At 45.2% G+C, this 20,109-nt stretch overlaps 1 protein-coding gene across 4 annotated transcripts; it reads left to right on the top strand.

Annotated features, from left to right (window-relative positions):
- The first annotated feature begins 451 nt into the window (after positions 1-451).
- On the top strand, positions 452-20,109 carry rnf216 (ring finger protein 216). Of its 4 annotated transcripts, none has more exons than XM_070981563.1 (18): positions 452-544; positions 1,514-1,647; positions 2,202-2,332; positions 2,539-3,888; positions 4,024-4,100; positions 4,433-4,541; positions 5,006-5,167; positions 5,263-5,374; positions 5,575-5,708; positions 7,227-7,277; positions 8,541-8,678; positions 8,933-9,081; positions 10,043-10,121; positions 15,457-15,554; positions 17,359-17,581; positions 18,651-18,720; positions 19,139-19,555; positions 19,602-19,731. In XM_070981563.1, exons 2-17 carry the CDS (start codon positions 1,581-1,583, stop codon positions 19,525-19,527), a joined length of 3,339 nt encoding a protein of 1,112 aa, XP_070837664.1. In that variant the 5' UTR covers positions 452-544; positions 1,514-1,580; the 3' UTR covers positions 19,528-19,555; positions 19,602-19,731. The 4 variants fall into 4 exon arrangements, with proteins under 4 accessions (XP_070837664.1, XP_070837665.1, XP_070837666.1 ...); XM_070981564.1 differs by having other exon boundaries at positions 19,598-19,715; XM_070981565.1 differs by having other exon boundaries at positions 19,142-20,109.

Below are 20,109 nucleotides of genomic sequence, written 5' to 3'. Positions count from 1 at the left end.
GGTGCCTTGGTCAAGGGCCCTGACCAGAAAATAAACCTATTTTTTTACAATGGGGGAAACCCAGATACAGATTTTACAATCTTTGATGTTTTGTCCCTTTATAATTTTCATATTTGAAATTATTGATACCCTATATTATTTTGGAAACATATGCTTTAGTTATACCATAATATCTTTTTAGAGTAGGACTTCACTGTTCTTTCCTTTCTCTTTTCGGGTGACCTTAGCTACTCACTAATGATGCTATTTAGCTTGGGGCTGTCCACAGCCATAAACTCTGCTGCTCTTGTGGCTTTTCTACATATAAATAGACTATCCTCTTTCCAAGTCTTGGGTGTATCCGTGACCTGAGCCTGACTACAATGCCGAGAACATCCTCTGCCTCTACGACTACATTTCCCAGAGGGCCGCAGGCCTTACGTCGAGAAAGGCATCGTACGCGTGACGTTGCTACTGTTCTTGTTTTGGCAGTTTGTTTCGTTATTCACGGATTGTCAGTCCTGTAACAAGGCGTTCAGGTCTGGTTGTCCAACGCGAAGCTGCGGTATTGTACATTTCTGCATTTGTATTTCTCATACCTCAACGTTAGACCGTGAATGATTGTTTCGAAGCATTTCTATGAATAGTAATCCCGACAGAAGTGAGCTAACTACTTAACCTACTAGCTGGCTAGCAAGCCAAAGCTAATTAACATTAGCTTAGCTGAGAGCAGTGGTTTGTTCTGTGTGTGTGTGTGTGTGTGTGCGGAAATGATTGATTTCTGCCCTGACACGTTTGTTTTTATCGACAGCACCTAAAACTTGAAGCTAATAGTACAATATTCCGACCAATGTCAAGATGATGAGTACAACGCAAGTTCATGTAGCTAGTATTTCAACATTGTCAGCTTCTCGCCGTGTTAGCGTCTGCTGTGTAACAACATGTAAGATGAATTCATGCCAACTTTGATCAGATCTAAGGCAGCTGGAGCTGGGCTAGCAAGCAACGATGACGGAGTGATTGTTTCAACAGATTCTTGTGGCATCACTCTTCAAATCAACTTTCAGTTAGCTAGCTAACGTTAATGTTGTTTCTAGTTGGTGACATGAACACTAAGCCACATGCTGCTCCACATGATTTAACTCACCGCTTTATCACAAACTTCCTCTCTGTTAGGTTCTCTTTTACGAACATGTGTGTTGAATTGGCCAATGGATAATCGCATATTACTATAAGTTCTCTGTTAACCTTGTGTCATAGCATTATTTATGATACCAGGGTGGAGTCCAACCCTTCTCGACTTTGTTGAAGTTCTAGGGGAATACCAGCATAAACTTCTTTAACTGTGTGTGTGTGTGTGTGTGTGTGTGTGTGTGTGTGTGTGTGTGTGTGTGTGTTTGTGTGTGTGTGTGTGTGTGTGTGTGTGTGTGTGTGTGTGTGTGTGTGTGTGTGTGTGTGTGTCTGTCTGTCTGTGTCTGTGTCTGTGTCTGTGTGTGTGTGTGTGTGTGTGTGTGTGTGTGTGTGTTTTAAATAGATCGTACAGATTGAGCTGTTACTCTGTGTGTGGGCTGATTCAGGTTGCTGGTAAGTATAGTTTCACAATGGCAGATGGAGGCAGCGATGACGATGTCATTCACCTGGCAAGCTTCAATGTCCACCGCAGCCAAGGTGAGACACACCTTCATATCCTCACTCATATGCTTAGATGTAACTCAAACTGCAAACACTTTAATGAACCCATCACAGCCACAGTCAGTTTGCCTTAGTTTAATCACTAACACTGATATATTTTAATGGTTATGGTATTTAGCATGTAGCAGTAGCATGACATCTTACAGTATTCTTCCATTAGCACATGTTTGTGTGACACACTTCGCTTGTCCTATTGTCCCGAGTATCACAACAAACTGAATTAATTGAATCCTCCGCACACGCCCTCTTGCAGCATCTCAGTTTTTAGGACTGCAACTAACAATTATTTGCTTGATTGATTGATTATTTGTCTGGTCTGTAAAATGATTCTGTTTACCATTACAGAGAAGTGAAAAAGCAGAAAATGTGCATGTTTACACAAAATATTCAGTTTAAACACATCGGTAATTCCGTTTTGCCCTCATTGCTCTGGCTTATGTTCTGTTCTGTCCTTTCTTTTTTTCTTTTTCACACACTTAACTGAAAAGACATAAATGTACTAATATTGACATTGCACTGTGCCTGCGTAGGCTCCCGTGCCCATAAGAGGGAGCTCATCACCATTTCTGATGACTCTGATGAGGAGCCTGTGACTCTGGTACCAGGCAGCCCCGTTCTAGTCCCGGACGATGCTGATGATGATGACATCAGGATACTGGAGGTGGCTGATCTTAAATCTTTATTGTGCACATAAATTTTTCCCGTTAATTTGAACACAAAAGATAAACATTTTAGTGTGTAAAAGTGTTTTTTTTACAGTTGGCATGAAATCAGAAATCAGTAACACGAGCCGCAGAAGTTACAACACCAGTAGCATCTCTGTTTTCCTTCATCCCTCAATTTGTCTCTTTGCCCATTTTCCTGCAGCCACTAACTCCTGCACGCAGACATCTGATTCGCCCAGCCGCAAAATGGAGCGGGGCCTCGCACAACCTAATTCAAGTTGTAGGTCATAGTAGCGCAACTCCTGCTGTTCCCACAGGGGACACCGGTCCTGCCCCCTCTACCTCCAGAGATGCCAAGGCCAGCTCCTCCACAGTAAGGCCAGCCATACGAACACCAGTGCAGCCTAGCACTTCCGGACCTACACAGCCACAACCTGGCTCTTCATCACACACACTGTCTCAGCCAAGACTTAACACAAACTCACAGCAAAAGGATGGTACGTCAGCACATATAAAAGTGGAGCTCCATGCAGTTTCTTCTATCCAAACCCCATCTACCTCCACAAACGCCAAGGCTAGCGCCACCATATCCAGAGCACCTTTACAAGTACTAATTCAGCCTCAGCCTGGCTCATCTGGAGTCACACAGCCACAAGCTGGCTCTTCAGCACACACAACAGTGGAGCCCCAGACGAGAAACTCAACCAGTGCCACACATTATTCTTGTGCAGTTGCAAGTTCTTCTACAAAGACTCAAGAAAAGGCGAGTACAAGTACGCATTCTCAAGACAATCCTCAGGCCAGTACTTCATCTGCACAGTCTCACACAAGGACACAGTCTCAGCCTGGTACATCCACGCAGCTCCAGTCCACTGGGACCTCCACCATACAGCCACACCTCATTCCAGTGAAGGAGGTGAAGCAGGATGTTCGTCCCCAGCAGCCAAGCATCCATGCCTCTGCTCTAATAACCCACCCGCAGCTGCATCTTAGGCCCCAGAACCTGCTGCAGCCCATGTCACTCAATTGCATGCAGGGCAATCTCATTCAGATTGAGCCACAGCCCCTGGCTCAGGCCCCAGCCCAGCCTCCTGTCCAGGCCCCTCAGCTCCCTCAGGTCATACCAGTGATCCCCCCTGCAGTGCTAATAGCTGCAGCACCAGAGAGACTAGGACCTCCAGAGGCAGGTCACCGGATCATCTTGGGGAGCCAGGCGCCTGGGGAGGCTGTGCCGAATCCTCCGCCACAGGCTGGTCCCTCCAGCATGGTCCAACCAGCCCGCAGCCTCAACATCAGGGTGCCTAATGTGAACTCTAATCCTCCTGCTCCACCAGCTCCCACGGCTTCAGTCCCCCACAACGGAAGAGAGGCTCTTGTCATTGTGGCTCAAGCTCCAAACCCAGAAAGGGTCAACCCGGCCCCGGGTCTAGTCCCGGTCCCTCCTGCACCGGAGGGCATCCCCTTAATAGAGGATGCGAGGCCTGGTCCTTCTGCACCACGAGGGAGAGCGGAGCAACAGCAGCCCCTTGTTCGAACGCTTATCACTGGTGTTGTGAGTATCACATTGGAACAGAAAGCCACAGTGAGCTCAAAAGATGGTTCATATGTAGTTTATTTTTTAGTTTTATTTTTTCACTTCCTCTGTCTCAACTACATCTCGCCCATTCAACTCTCTGTGTGTCTACAGTTGGATCTATTCCCAGATGTCCAAGAAGCCTATGTAGCAGAACTGATCCAAAAGAATAATGTGAAAGACCTGAATGTGTAAGAAGCACCAACTCTCCAGTACTTCACATAGAGTTATGATTAGTAACTTCTCAGTTAATTAACTGAATTTCCTGTTAATTAATTAAGCCTTTTGTCTAGTCCAGATTTATTATTTATTAAAAATCTTATTATATTTTTCTCTCACATATAGCTGAAAAGGTGTACACTCCTTTGCCACACATGTAATAGGGCACAGTCCCAATCTGTATTCTTGAATCTGTTCTGTGTAGGTTGACAGGTATTGAAAGACCATCATATCTGTTACAGTGTGTCCTGTCTGTGTCTGTGCAAGCTTGTTTACATGCTGCTCCTCTCTGTTGTGTCTCCAGTATCTGTAACCTGTTGTTGGAGAACCCAGAGTATCCAAGAAGGGAGACTGCAGCAGCTGCAGTAGCACCGACCAGCATCCTACTGGAGTCTGGAGACAGCCAGACAGAGGTGTGTGTGAGTGTGTGTGGGTCTGTTCAACTCTGTAACATGCATTACTGATTAGTGCAATTTTTCAGTAAATGGGTGATTTTAGTCGTGAAAATTGAGTTAACTTAAGCTTGGATGGTAGTGGTGTAGGTCAGTGTAAGTGGTGTTTAACATCCTCACCAGCACAACAAGCATCAACATGGCACAAATTAATTAATTTATATTATATTTTTCTTAAGAAAACTTTGCAGAGTACTATGTATACACACACACACATATTAAAGCATAGAACAGAAAAGAACAGTGACACCTCAGGCTCTCACAGTTGTTCACACAAAACAGCAGACCTTCAGTTCCTTCCTTGAAGCCTGATTATTCAGCTGTTCCCCCTCAGCCTCACATGTCACTTAGACAGTGTCATTTTTCATTTGTCCATCTCTGTGTCTGAGTGCTGTGTTTTATGCGTCCGTTCTGGGTCTCCTCAGGTGACAGAGGACCTGTTTGACTATGCCAAACTGGCTACGGTGGGACCTGAGTCTGTGATGCAGGCTGCCGACTTGCTCATGGCAGATTTCAGGATGCTCAGCTGTCAGGACATCAAATGGGCCCTCAATGCTCTGAAGGGACACTATGCAATCACACGCAAGGTACCGTGGTCTTGGGGCACGGCCATTGCGACTCTCCCCTCTCTCTTCTTTGTTGCTCTGCTTTACACATGTCTCTTTAACCCCCACTCACACAGGCCTTATGCGAAGCGCTGAAGAAGTGGCAAGATTCAGGGGACCTCTCAGGAAAGAGACGACGGAGCAGAACCTCCTCTGAGCGCTGCTACATTGATTTCCATTTTGAGCACGGTGAGCAAAACTTTTCACTTTTCTCTGTCTGCTTAGACCAGATGCTATAATCTAGACACCCACCTGCATGTGCATGTTTTTAATTACACTTAGTTGCAGTGTATGTAGTGTCAGTAACTGAGTTTGACTACAGATCTGCAGAAGACCTTTTAGCTGCCGCTGCAGGCTGTCTCACTCACTTGGTTCTCTCTGTCCACCAGGCTCAGTAAAGTTTGACAAGAGGATGTATTTCTTGGAGAACGACCGTCGTTACTGCAGGATCTGGATCAATCTGGAAGCATCTCTGCAGAAAGAGCTTACGTTCTATCAGCAGAAGGCCAAAGAATGGGCAGAGGTACACAATGTGAAAGTTATTCATCAGAATCAGCTTTTTATTGGCCAATTATGTGTACACATACAAGGAATGTGTATATTTTTTCATATGCAGAGGACAACAACCCCGTCAGTGAGTGAGTTTAGGGTATTTTGCTCTCAACATTATATTTCTCCACCAGCATACTACTGTAGGGAATATTGGATTTACATTGTACTGAAAATGTCTGGCCTTTATTACGTTTTTTTAAGCTAGGTCTGGAGGGGAATGTATTTGTTAGCCACTTGACGTCATCATGTTACTCATTAGGTTACAAACTCATAGACAGACACCAATTATGGTCTAGTGCTCCTCATTTAGCAAATGCAACATCTCTGGTTATTTCACGTGACAAACCAGCTCTATGTTGGAGCTAAAAAAAAAAAAAAAAAAGCATGTGGACACAGCAAGCATAAAACAAGAGCCATTTGACAAACATTTTTTTAAATTTGAAACTACATACAGTGTTAAAGAATGTGGAATAATACTGTAATGTGATTGGCTGACTGGGAAGCCAGTGAAAGAGCTGGAGGTCATTTCCGCTTAAGCTGTCACAGGTGGTAATCCAACAGTGAAACGGCCACATCATGGTGTCACAAGGTGGAAATCTTTGAGCCAGCAGCAGAGGTAACTTAAGGCTTCCCTCCAAAGCAGCCATTTGTCGTGATTGTAATGATTTGGTTTAACATTAAGGGTGTATGAGAATTGCTAGAAATAACTCCTTGCTTGGAGCAGGAGTTGGTCCCCGGGTACCGCACAGACTGCTCCTCAGGATGGTTTAAACACAGAGAACAAATTTCACTTGGCCAATGAAGGTGGTTCTGATTCTAACCGTCCTGCAATGCGCTCAGCAAGATGGCGGTTCAAAGTGCGCAGATCTGCCTCGATCTTAAAAAGGCCTGCTGCAACAGAGCCGAATCGAATGTATGTAAAAAGGGCGAGGTGGGAGGACAGAACAGGAGTGTAACGTTTTGATGACATGCTAGTGTGCAACCCTCAGCTGGGGGATTTAAAAGCAGTCAGCAGCTAATGCAAAGACAAAGAACAGCAACCAACTCTGTTCTATTCTGTTTCTGATCGCTCACAGGAATCCACCGTTTATCACATCATGTTGTATACAACGCACCAAAACTTTGTTTGGCTTCACAGAATGTGCACGGTTAGCAAAAGCACAGCAATGTCGCTGCCTTATATGTATCTTATATCAGACACCTGTGCTGTTGTGTTGCATGTCACTCCTCATCTTCTGGTATGCTAGCAGGTGGCATTATGTTGGCGCTGTGTGGTTCAGTGTAAAAACAGCCAAGCTGGCGTAATGACAGGTCTTCTTAACAATATAGCAGGATCTCTGTGTACGAGGCACTACATTCACACCAGTGGGGACAGAATAGTCCCTGGGAGTCTCTAAGTGCTTTGTGTGCTATGCTAGAAAAGTATAATACAAGTGCAGTTTGTTTACCATTGACCCTGTGATAACCAAACTCCTTTCACCCTTTCCAGCATGAGGACTTCCTCTTGGCTCTGCAGGTCAATGAAGATGAATACAAGAAGGTAGGAACCACACATACCTCAACCTGTTGTTACTCCTAAAGATGACACATTCATAGGTTTGTTTAGGATAGTATTGGTTAGTCGGTCACATGGCTGCTGCTGCTGAATATACAGTACTGTGCAAAAGGTTTAGGCTGGTGTGAAAAAATGCTGTAAACAAAGAATGCTTTCAAAAATGTAAGTGTTAATAGTTTATTCTCATCAGTTACCAAAGTGCAGTGAATGAACATGAGAGAAATCTAAATCAAATCAATATTTGGTGTGACCACCCTCTGCCTTCAAAGCAGCATCAGTTCTTCTCGGTACACTTGCACACAGTTTTTGAAGGAACTCGGCTGGTTGTTCCAGTCACCTTGGAGAACTAACCATAGATCTTCTGTGGATGCAGGCTTTCTCAAATCATTCTGTCTTCATGTAATCCCAGACAGAATCGATGGTGTTGAGATCAGGGCTCTGTGGGGACACCATTAATCCTGACAACTCCATTTGCAGAAATGCAGCCTGTCTGTGATCCTCAACGTTGCCTGTTTCTTTGTGCTTCTTCAAAAGAGCTTGAACAGCTCATCTTGAAACCCCAGTCTGCTTTAAATCTTTGTCTGGGAGAGACCTTGCTGATGCAGTATAACTACCTTGTGTCTTGTTGCTGTGCTCAGTCTTGCCACAGTGCATGACCTGTGACATGAAACTGTCTTCCACAACCTCATTTTGGTAGCAGAGTTCGGCTGTTCCTCACCCAGTTTTACACAGCTGTTTCTGTTTCAGTTTCGACCTACATGTGAAATTGATGATCATTAGCACCTGTTTGGTATAAATGGTTGATCATACATCTGACTATAATCCTACAAAATCCCTGACTTTGTGCAAGTGTACCTATAAGAATTGATGCTGTGACACCAAACATTGGTTTGATTTAGATTTTTCTTTTGTTTGCTCACTTTGCATTTTTTCCACACCTCACAACTTTTGCACAGTACTGTATATTTACTGTTCTGGTTACAGCAAAAGTTGGGACCCAAATTGAAATAGATCCTCCAGTGTTTCCCTCGAAGTCAAGCAGCTGAATGTAATTGGTTTTCTTAGTTTTCTGTGTCCTTGAAAAGAAATCCACTTGTAGAAGGTGTTGGAATGGTGTTGGTTGCTTTGTAGGTTGAGTTTAGTTCTTAATCCCTTTAAGTACTTGACACTGTTCCTAATTCCAAAAAAAAAAAAAAAATATTGTTTGAAAACCTCTGAGGTCAATAAAACCTGTGTATGTCTGTGCAGGACGGCCAGCTGATCGAGTGTGGCTGCTGCTACGGCGAGTTCGCCTTCGAGAAGATGACGCAGTGTTCAGACGGCCACCTGTTCTGTAAAGAGTGCCTGGTCAAATACGCTCAGGAGGCAGTATTTGGCTCCGGAAAGGTAGGCGCACACACACGCACACTTTTTCTCAAATTTGAGTAGGACATAACTCTTAATGTTGCCAGACAACTAGATATGATTAGTCATATCATGCAATATAACGCAATTTCATTTTGAAATGGTTCAATTAGAGGTGTTTTTAATTTTTTACTTGCCTCCATTTACATACATCAGATATGTGCAAAATAACCTGGTCACTCAGTGTTTGTTTGCATCAGCGTGCTAAGTGTGTGTGTGTTAATGTGTGTGTTCAGTCTGAGCTGAGCTGCATGGAGGGGGGCTGCCCGTGCTCCTACCCAGTATGTGAGCTGGAGAAGGTCCTGCCAGAGAACATACTGTGTAAATATTATGAGAGGCAGGCGGAGGAGGCGGTCGCTGCCACCTGTGCTGATGAACTCGTGCGGTAAGTGTGTGTTTGGTGTGTGTGTTCACACCCTGGATTTGTCTGTTTGCGTGTGGGTTAACTTCATTCAACTTTGTCATGTACACCTTGAAAATGGATCCTCTTTGCATTGTGTGTTGTTGCACACTTGTTCCATAATGTTCACATACTTAATAGAGCAGAAACAATTAGCCAGTCAACAAGGTGCTGCAGGGATGACATATGTTTGCTGGGTCGCCCTCGTTCTCTCTACAGAAAGCCAGTGGGATTTGTCCATTTTGGATTTTGCATTGTTGCAGAAAATAAGCTGTGTGGCAAACCAAAATGTAGGATGCTTACACATCATGTTCAGCAAGATAATCGGAACTTTCATGATTGTTGAAGCAGAAATTCAGTCAGCAGAAGTAAAAAGCCAAAAGCTGAACTACACCACGGTTGCATGACTTCTGCGTCACCACCACTAAGCTTCCTTTACTGCCGCACTCTATTTCAAGCTATTTTGATAGTCAATAAATTGTTTTGGTCATTTTCTGAAATGTTCAGGTTTCAGCTTCTCAGACGTGAAGACTTTCTGCTTTTCTTTGTGAGGAAATTCCAGCTAATGTGGAGACTTTTTCAAAATTTTCCTATGTTACGTAGACTAAACCACGAATCTGTGGGCGGAGAAAATAATCAGCACTTGAATTCATGACGGAAATACTTTATTAGTTATTATTAGTTGCAGCACAATTCCTTCATGATGGCAGCAAACACTTGATCTCACCATGACTAGTACGATAATATTCCAGTTGCTTGTCCAACTTGAACGACTGTCCATTTCAGGCTAATTCATGGCTTAAAGGGGGTCTGTACACTCATAAGGGACCTGATATAATGCCTCTTTGTTTCCTCAGTTGTCTGTCTCACGGCTCGTTGTGTCATACGTTACCTCTCACTGTCACTGTCTCACTTCTTAACCCTTCTTCCTCTCTGACCTTTTCAGGTGTCCATTTTGCAACTTCCCAGCCTTGTTGGACAAAGACATGTCACTGTTTAGCTGTCCCAACCCTCGGTGTCGCAAGGTAAGGCCTACTCTGTATTGATTTAGTTCATTAAACACACCAGCCTTTTGTATTGTCACTGTTCTCCCTGTTCGCAGTCAGATGTAGGCTAACGCATTGACTCTTGCACAGTATGTACATCCTCTGATGAAATCACATATGTGAGAGCTCAGCCACGCTGTACAAAAGACAGATTTAAGCTGGATTTGACCTCAAGAGGAGACATCATGAATAATTCAGTCTGCGGCGACAGTAAAGCCTAAACACTCCGCATGTGCCACTTCAGCATAAATCATCTCCGTACAGCGTCAACATGAGACGCAGATCAAAATCAGCAAGAGAGGAAAGATTGATGAATAGTTTTATGGATGCGATGAAATGGTTCCATCTGGCGAGGTCGCCACCTCTTGTCTCCCTCTCTGTTTATCTCTGGGCCTCCTCCTTCTGTCTGAGGAATGCAGGGGGGAGGCGTCGCTTTGAGTCTGCCAAGGCCGTCACATGGATTCCAGTCCATTATCTGGCAGAAACACGCACAAGCATACCTACAATCATATTCTCGCTCTCACCACACAAACAAAAAGCCTCCCTTCTCTCTTCATGTCTTTGCTTCTTATTGTTTCTGCTCTTGTGTCTCACTCCTGCCACGCCACCACAGTCTCTTTGTGACTCAGCACAACTAACACACACTCCTGCCATCACCGCATTCCCAGAATGGGGGGGAGAGGGATGAGGTTGTGTCAACACACCCAACATAATAAATGTGTATATTTACCTAATGGCATCAAGTCCTCCAGTAACTGTGAGCTAAGAATCTGAGAATGTTCGGAGGAAATTAATCACCATTATCAAGCAAAAATGCCAGACTTTTTCTGGTTTCAGCTTGTCAAATGTTTGATTTGCTGCTTTTCTTTGTTTTATAAGTACACATTGAATATCTGTGTAGTTTCAGCTCAAAGTCGGGCAGTTTGGCTCTTGGAAATTGTCATCTGCATTTTTCTCTATTTTTTTCTCTTGATCAAAACAACAACTCTGCCTATGGAAAAAATAATCTACAACCATGATTCCAAAAAAGTTTGGACGCTGTGTAAAACAACAATTAAGCAGAATGTGATCATTTGCTTGTCCTTTCTGACATACAGTGTAGTTGATTGAAAAAAGTACAAAGATAATACCTTGAACGTTTTTCCTCGTTAACTTCATCGATTTTTGTAAATATCTGCTTATTCTGAACTTGGTGTCAGCAACAAATTTCAAACAAAAGACTGGGTGGAATGCTCCAAAAACAGCTGGTACAACAACACCACAGGTAATCAGGTTGATTGGTGACAGGTGATAGTATCATGATTGGGTTTGAAAGGAGCATCCTGGAAAGGCTCAGTGGCTCACAAGCGAGGGTAGAGAGAGGTTCAGCACTGTGTGAACACATGATTGTATAAAGGATGTTACTGCGTGGGCTCAGGGGCACTAAAACTGTTGTTGGTCCAAACTTTTTTGGAATTGGGCTTGTATTGTAGGGCATTTCCAGCACAGGGACTTTACCAGGAAACCAGGAACCTTTCTGAGGAACTAAACCTGCGTTTTGCCCAGAACCAGGGACAAAATGTAGTTCCTGTTTGATATTTTTACGTGTAAAAAACAGCCCCTGCTTCCAGGGTAGCACAATCTGATAGTTGAAGAGCAGCATGTTCAGTGCTGACCCATACTGTTCAAACACCCTCAACGACCACCTAAATACAGATTCACTCACAAAATAAGGCAGAACTGGATCGATAATAGGACGAGGGGTGGTTCTACTTCTTGCCCAACTGATAAAGGCACAAAGGCTTTATCAACTTTTGACATATGCAGTAGTACTCACTAAGACCTGTAAACACTCTTTGTGGTGTAAAATCATTTAAATTCCCCTTTAAGCTTTTTACTATTTAATGATACATTTATAGGATTCTCCTGTAACACACTGACACCTGCTGTCTGCGGTCAGACTATAAAGTCTCACTTTACATCACACTTCCTCTGGATTTACAGTAGTCCTCTATTTTTTAAACCCAATTCTTTGCAGTGATGTCTCTGTTACTGGCTGGATTGTGAGCTGGTCTTTGTATAAGCTGTGCATTATCATTTCAATCATTGCCTGAAAAGCAGCAGGGCTCTAAATGTAGTCAACAAATCTCTGAGCTCACAGAAATGCATATGTTGTGGACAAGGATGTTCATCATTTCTCCTGCAATTCTGCCCTTTAGCCTGTAGATGGAGCCAGAGGCTCACAGTGGCTGCCCTGCAGTGGACCTGCACAGCTGTACTCCATTACATTCTCACACACACCCAAAGATACAAAAAGTTAGACATGTACCAGATATCTGCTGGTCTGATCCTTGTCTGAAGATTATTCTGCAGACGACTGCATATTTAGGTTAACTGTTAGAAGACAGTATTGTCCTCACTGCTCTTAAAAGGACACTTTGAGCTGAATAGAACAGAGCTTGTTTTTTTAAGTAAGTGCTATGAAACTTAACACAACTTGCTTCCTGTTAAATGTGTGCAGGAATGAGGATGTGTGTGTGTGTGTTGTGTGTGGTGGAAGCAACCTCATAAACCCAACTGTTGTCACATTCTAATTACTGCACAGACTCGTTTTGTGTGTTTGTGTGTGTTTTTGGTATTGTCTAGCCTTGCCCTTGGTAGTCATCAGCATTAGCACGGTGGAAGACAATTGTACAGTCACTCAGCAGCCTGCTCGGTCTCCCAGCAGGGAGGGGCTTCATTATGTAACTGACATACTTCCATAAGACCACCCACTTTCTCCCACACCGCCACCTCATTGGCTGGCTGCACTTTCCACTCCCCTCGTACTGGTTTCTTAGTGGTTGGACACACTTCCTCCACCATTTCAAATGTGTTTCAGATCAAGTTTGACCCAGATTCTCCTCCCTCTTTTTTCCTTTCTCCCGCTCCCCTCCCATGGCTCTGGCTGACCTACACACACATGCACACACACACACACACACACATATACACACGCACACAAGCGGCACACAAGCGGATACTAATGTATTCCACATGTGGTTATGAGGACATTTGGACAGGCTTGTTCCTGGTCTGTGTGTGATTACTTCATGAAAGCAGAGGAATGTGAAATGTAGGCCGCTGGATCTGTGTGTGTTTTTGTGTGTTTGTGAGTGTTGTGTTGCACCAGCTCACATCTCGTACATTATCACATGCGCTGCATTATCTCATCAGTTCTCCCAGTGAAGCATCTTATGTCACAGCACATTAAGCTGCATGCTGTCTTCTTATTTCTTCTCTTCTTCCATACCCTTTGCACTGCACTCAGGTTTGATTGCAGTAAAAGACACCTCCCCCCAAAAAACGATGCATGCAGAAACACATACACACATACACTCAAAGAGACTCGATGCAGCCCCCCAATCAGAGGCTCTACAAGCTGTTTGCACTGCCTTATAAGGGCTGCTGCAGCCTGCACCAAGCAAAGAAGGTAGGCAAGGTATGAATGAAGAAGAAGGGCAGGGCAAGAGGGGAAGGAGTGCGGTGAATGGAGATGGAGGACAAGTGGGAACAAGATGGGGTGGATGGGAAGAGTGGATGTAGAGGCTGAAGTAAAGGGGCTGAACATGCAGAATTTCCAAGATTCAATTGTTCACACTGCTGCAATTTATACATCATAAAGGTGTGTGTGTGTCTGTCTGTCTGTCTGTCTGTCTGTCTGTCTGTCTGTCTGTCTGTCTGTCTGTCTGTCTGTCTGTCACATTCCAACCACACACCCACAGGGGATGGGGGGGAGACACGCCCTGTGCAAGGGTTGACTCCGACGTCACAGGCTGTATTTTTAGTCACACTATAAGTACTCAGGTGTGTTCCTGGTATTCAGCAGCCTGTCGGTGGCACATTCACTGTCACTCGCTCTCATGGCGTCCCTCTTCCTGGTGTTTAGGGCACCACTAGGGGGTGATCTTTCACCACTCTGCCTTCTGTCCTCCTCCCCTTCACACTTTGCCTCTCTGTCTTTGTGTGAGCTGGCTTTTTCTTGACACTTGAGACCAGTTCTGCACCTCTTGGCTGGCACATAACCCCTCCTCCTCCTCCTCCTCCTCCTCCTCCTCCTCTCAACACCCTTGTTTAACTGAAATCATAGTCCAGAGAGAGCTCTCTCATCATACTTTATCACACACACTGTCTCAACTGTGTTTCATGCTCCTCTGTGCTTGGACACTCCCTTATAAACCAGAAACGCCGCAGGTACATGAATACAGCTGGTCTGCTCTTCATCTGTTACCTGTTTGAGAGCTCATCCTCAGCCTGAGGCTTCTGAATGGGCTCCACGGTTTGGCTTTGGAGAGTCGGTGGTTTTTCCATCCAAACCGCTCCAAATGCCAACAAAAACTCAGCCGTCTCCAGCCTAGTTCTCCACCCTCTGGCTGACCTTACGTGCACACACACACACACACACACACACACACACACACACACACACACACACACACACACACACACACACACACACACACACACACACACACACACACAGAGAGCTGTCTTAGTGAATATTATGAGAGCTACAGGCCTGTGGGAAGCCAAGCACATAACCAAAAAAAAAGCGCAGTGACTGCAGGGTGTGTAAAGATGGCACAGGACGTAGCAGCTGGATTTCTGACCAATTTTCTTCCGAGGTTGAGGGTCAGATGTGGATCATACCGTGCTGCATCAGCTGTCATATTCCACGCTCTTCAATATTAGATGAGTGGCCTCAAATATTTATGGTGACACCACTTAGCTAAGGGTTAGCAAGGGAGACAACCCAGCGAATGTGTGCGTGCGTGCGTGCGTGCGTGCGTGCGTGCGTGCGTGCGTGCGTGCGTACGTACGTGCATGCAGTGATGCTGTCTGCCCTGCACGTCCTTTAGCTGAACGTCTTGGGCTGACACGTCAAAGGAGGCTGGAAGCTGGAGGATGGAGTTGCTGTTTCTAGGCAACTAAGCAGTCAGTGGCAAGCAAATCACACTCTTACTGCAGTCACACACACACACACACACGCACACACATACACACACTCATTTGCAAGAAGAGCCACACCTAGCTATGTCTGTGCAAGTCCAAGTCCCTGCAGTGGCAGCACCAGCAGCATATAGAGCAGAGGCTGGAGAGGAATATCCTGACTGCAGTGTTCCTCTTACTCAGCAGTTTACTGGAATACTGTCAGACGACAGTGATGGATGTGATGGAAATCTGAGATCATGTCTTTGTGTTTCATGACATATTAAGACAGTTGAAGGGGAGCAGATGCAACAAGAAGAATCTCTCGCTACATTACATCTCATTCCTTCCTTGTCTTTATCTTCAGGAGAGCTGTAGAAAGTGCCACGTCCAGTGGAAGCAGCATGTGGGGAAGACGTGTGAACAGGTCCTGGAGAGAGACGAGATCCGCATGAGGGTGCTCTTGTAAGTGGTCTCACGGAAACAAGCAGGGCTAAAACGCACAGCCACACTTTGCCTCTCATACACAGATTTTAGGTCCTTTGATTTGTGGATTTTTTTGGTGCTGGGAATCTTAATAAACCTGTGATTTGTCTGATATAAAACACACTAAGACGAAGTCACCTATCATGATCTTTACAGGTCAGTATTCACATACATGTAATAATACCTGACATGAAAATTACGTTTAAACATTGTGAAACTCAAACAATAGCCTCCCGTGAACATTTTGACTCTTTGAGGGAACCTCTCTATTGCTGTCCCCTCTGCTCCTCCTCGCTCGGAGAGGATGCTGGGTAACCGGCTCAGTGTCCCGGACAACACTCCAGGAAGTAGAGAGGCCGGCTGCTTCCTGTGGCCCGGCCGGCCCTTAGGCAGTACTTCCTGTTTTGAGACGCTCACACATCTTCTTACGTCCTGGTGCTTAAAGAGCAGGAAGTGGCCTGGTGGAAAGATCAGTGGAGCAGGTCTGAGCAGCACTGACCTGATGATTGTAACAGGACACGAGTGAAAGAATCACAACAGCAGCAGTAGTCCCCTCAAGATTTTGGGGTTTGGTCCCAAACACAGAGTTTAAAACTGGTTTGCCACACCCAGATACACTGTATTCCAGTAAGACAGTGAAAACTCAGTCAAAAGTACATCAGTGCCAAAGAGGGGGAGTACAGAGGCAGTCACACATCAAATACATGAAAAATATCTCACAAGCACAGCTGAAAGCTACATGAAAGGAAACATTTAGATATTGTACATGCCCAATTAAAACCTGAATACTTTTCAACCTAAAAGTCTACACACATGAGTATATCACATTTTACATTTAACATCACAGTCGGTCGGTTTCACTTCACACGACTCTTCCTTAAGGACTGTATTTACGTCACCTCTTCCTCCTCCGCTGCTGCCTCGATGTCATTGTATGTCAGGGAAGACGCTGGAAATTTGCCTCTCAGAAATGGACTGCCAACAGGTTACACTGGTCCTGGGAGCAGATAGAACTTCTTTGTTCGGCTGTGCCGGTTTTTAAAGCTCTCTGTGTTTTCCCCTTGATCAGATGAATTATGTTCCTGGTACAACATTCACTTCCCTGCTGTCAGCTGCTTGTACAGTTAGCACTGCCCCAGTTTAAACCCTGTACTTACTCTACTTAGGTTTTGTTCGTTTACATTCTGTAACTATCTCTGTATGCTGGCTTTCATTGTTAGAGGTGAAGTCTGCCATTCCTGTGCTGAACCAAAGCTAAACATCAACTTACCATGTTTGGTTGCAGCCATATCAATTCTGACATATCTGACTGCCTGCAGAAAAAATGGTAAAATGCCATGAGAAAAAAAAAAAATAGCTCGATTGTTTGACAGTCGATCACCCAGTGGGTCTGTGTCTTGGTGGGCTGTTTAGGCCAATACTTTGATTTGTTCTTGTATCCCAAAGTCATGTTGACTTTGTGGTAAAGACACAGAGAACAGTGTATGAGTTCGACCCTGAGAGGGAAGCTCTGGGTGACGGCCTTTTGTTCATGCCTGCAAGAAAATACTAACATGAGCTGCAGACCCATTCCTCATTTCACTCCAAGATTAAGAAAACACGAGGAGGACTCTGTCCGGCAGGAGAAAGTTCACGTTATTATCCGCAGCCACCAAGTCAGAGACGTGGTTTTGCAGCGCTGTCTGTATTTTTCTCTCTTCCTTTTTGTTGATCTTTATTCATTAGTTTCTCGCTCTCCTTTCATTGTTTTTAACTCTGCCTGTCCGTCTTCCCTGCGCCGCAGCGAGGAGCGCATGACGGCAGCTCGGGTGAGGAAGTGTGTGAAGTGCGGGACGGGCCTGGTCAAGTCGGAGGGCTGCAACAGGATGTCGTGCCGCTGTGGCAGCTTCATGTGTTACCTCTGCAGAGAGCCCATCACTGGCTACAACCACTTCTGCCAGCACGCTCGCTCTCCAGGCGCTCCCTGCCGCCACTGCCGCAAGTGCTCCCTCTGGACAGACCCCACGGTAATCCTAGACATGTTAACTAGTGACTTCTTCTTTCTTCTGGACATTGTAGCGTGAGGACAGTGAAGGACCTGACATTACCTCTTTAGTTTTCGGCCACAAACTTCAGTTCACTTCAGCCATTCCCAAGATGTTGGTGGTCGCCTTTTACGCTCTCACACACCTCTCCTTGCACTTTGACCCCAGCCATCTGACTCCATGGTAGCCCACAGTGAACTGGCCACAGCATCACTGGCAGCTAGAAACAACAATTAGTCCCTGAGCAGTTAATGAGCTGGAGCTCCTCCAGCAGCTCTCGCTGGCCAAGAGCTGGTCCTGAAACCATTGCCAAGAAACGGATAAATGCTGGTAACCAGAGGGCCAGAAGAGAGTTAGTGAAAGGGGTCAGCTGCCGTCTTATCATCATTTAAAGCTTTTCCTTTTCACGTCTCACTAGCTTTATCTTCACTTAACCTGTAGTTTATTTTTAGATTAGAGAAGCACACAGCCACTACTCTATCAGTTTAGACCACACTGGTTAATGGCAAACTGTCCCACCCACGACAGCAGCTCTGACCTCACTCGAGACAGTTTTCATTAGACTCAGACACAACAAGCCTGCAGCTAAACAAGCACTGTGCTGGCCAAAGCTTGAATTATAGTTGTGCATTACAAGGTTCAGACATAACTACTGAGCCCACGCTGGAAGCTACATGTTGAGGCTGCAGAGATGCACGAGGGGATCACACAGATTCTGACCGGCCTGAGCTTCCTCATGTTCTCTCCCAACAACACCTCACTGTGTAATGTACATTACACTTCAACACAGCAACACCACAAGCTACCACCTCAGAAATGACCTGAGTTATGTCTGAAACAGTCTCAGCAGTGTTAGTAGTATTGATAAAGGTTGACTGCTGTTGTGTTGCATTGTCCTGTAAAGAAGTTCCTGTTGTTCCTGTCCTGTGACCTACAGCCTGGAAGATTTCTTTAAGGCTGTCACGAGTTAATTATCTGAGTACTGAGTTCACTGTGATGAACAGTGCAACAGTTGCGCTAATGTTAACAACTTTTGTGTGTGTTTCTGCAGCAAGACGACGAGCGAATCATTCAGGAGATCCAGAAGGAGGGCGAGGCAGAGCTGAATAAGAAGTCTGCAGGTCAGTGCCGAGTGTCACAGCACAGCTGTTGAAACATATCATTTCTGTCCCGTTAATCATCTCCCCCATTTTTCACTGAGACTGATGTAGAAATGTGGTGAATTTTGTTCCACAGCAGGGAAATGCTGCACTGCAGCCGCATTATTCTTCCTCTCTGCTGCTTCCTCTTTGTCTCTTTAACAATTATTTATCCGGACAAGTTGGCTGTTTACAGCTTAAACCGGCAGCAGTTGCAGGGGTGTTTCCTGTGTTTGGTTTGTGTCAGTGTGTTTGTGTAAAGCATGTAAGGCAGGCCGGAGCGTACAGGGGTCAGACTGAAACCTCCAGGGAAGCCTCACAACAACGTCACTGTGTTATGAAACCAGACAGGAAGATCAGACAAGACTTCATCAGTAACTTCTTATTTTTCTTCTTCCAGCAGATAATTCAGGGAAGAGGGTCGGCCCCCCTCCAGAGCCCATCACCGACGCCAAGCGACCACGTGTGGGTCCTCCTCCTGAAAACCAACCGAACCCGAACCCTCTGGCCCCTCCTCAGCCGCAGGCAGTACAGGCTCCCCTCTTTGTGCCTCCACGTGCCCGCTACCCGCCGGCTCCGCCCCAGGGCAGGATGTACCACCAGGTGATGATGCACCAGCTGCCCCCGGCCCCCTACGTGCCCCCTTTACAGCACCTGCCCCCCCTGAACAATAACAACAACAACAACAACCACCACCATCACCACCACAACCCTCCTGTCAACCCTCATCACGTCATGGACCTGCCCATGCACTACGGACCCCCGCATCGCTACTACAGACGCTTCTAACACACACTCTGTGATGAGTGTATCAGTCCTACACACACACACACACACACACACACACACACACACACACACACACACACACACACACACACACACACACACACACACACACACACACACACACACACTGCAGTCATTTCAGTGCTGTTTTTGAGATGTGGTGTTTTTCTAAAGACAGATTGTATCACCTTTTCTCCGCTTTCATAGTTTCCATGTTCTCTCATGTAGATTTCTGGCCTGCCACTTCCTCATTCCTTTGAGTTTCAGACAATGAAACACACTGAAATGATGATTGAGTCTGTCGAAAGGCACACATTCAGATACTTTGCCTTCTCCCTCTGAACCCGGGACTTCAGTCATGCAGTGGATCCCCGCGTTACGTGTTCCTTTCCTCATCTTTTCTGTTGAAAATACTGGAGCTGAACTGATGAACGGTATAGAATCTTGAGACAATTTATTTCCAGTTTATACAGATATTTTTGCGTACATAATTGAAAAAAAAAAACAGTTAGCATTCCCTTCTGTATCTTTTGTGTAAGGTGTGAGATCACACAAATTTTAATAAAAACATTTCAGTTTGTA

Source organism: Chaetodon trifascialis, chromosome 15 (genome assembly GCF_039877785.1).
Source record: "Chaetodon trifascialis isolate fChaTrf1 chromosome 15, fChaTrf1.hap1, whole genome shotgun sequence".
Taxonomy (NCBI): Eukaryota; Metazoa; Chordata; class Actinopteri; order Chaetodontiformes; family Chaetodontidae; genus Chaetodon; species Chaetodon trifascialis.
This window is presented reverse-complemented; position numbering and strand designations above follow the sequence as displayed.

Excerpts from the sequence above, each read along its gene's own strand:
- rnf216 (XM_070981562.1), top strand. The coding sequence starts at position 1,581 with ATGGCAGATGGAGGCAGCGATGACGATGTCATTCACCTGGCAAGCTTC. Across the intron at positions 3,889-4,023 it reads GAACGCTTATCACTGGTGTT|TTGGATCTATTCCCAGATGT; the intron begins GTGAGTATCACA and ends GTGTGTCTACAG. Across the intron at positions 5,375-5,574 it reads TGATTTCCATTTTGAGCACG|GCTCAGTAAAGTTTGACAAG; the intron begins GTGAGCAAAACT and ends TCTGTCCACCAG.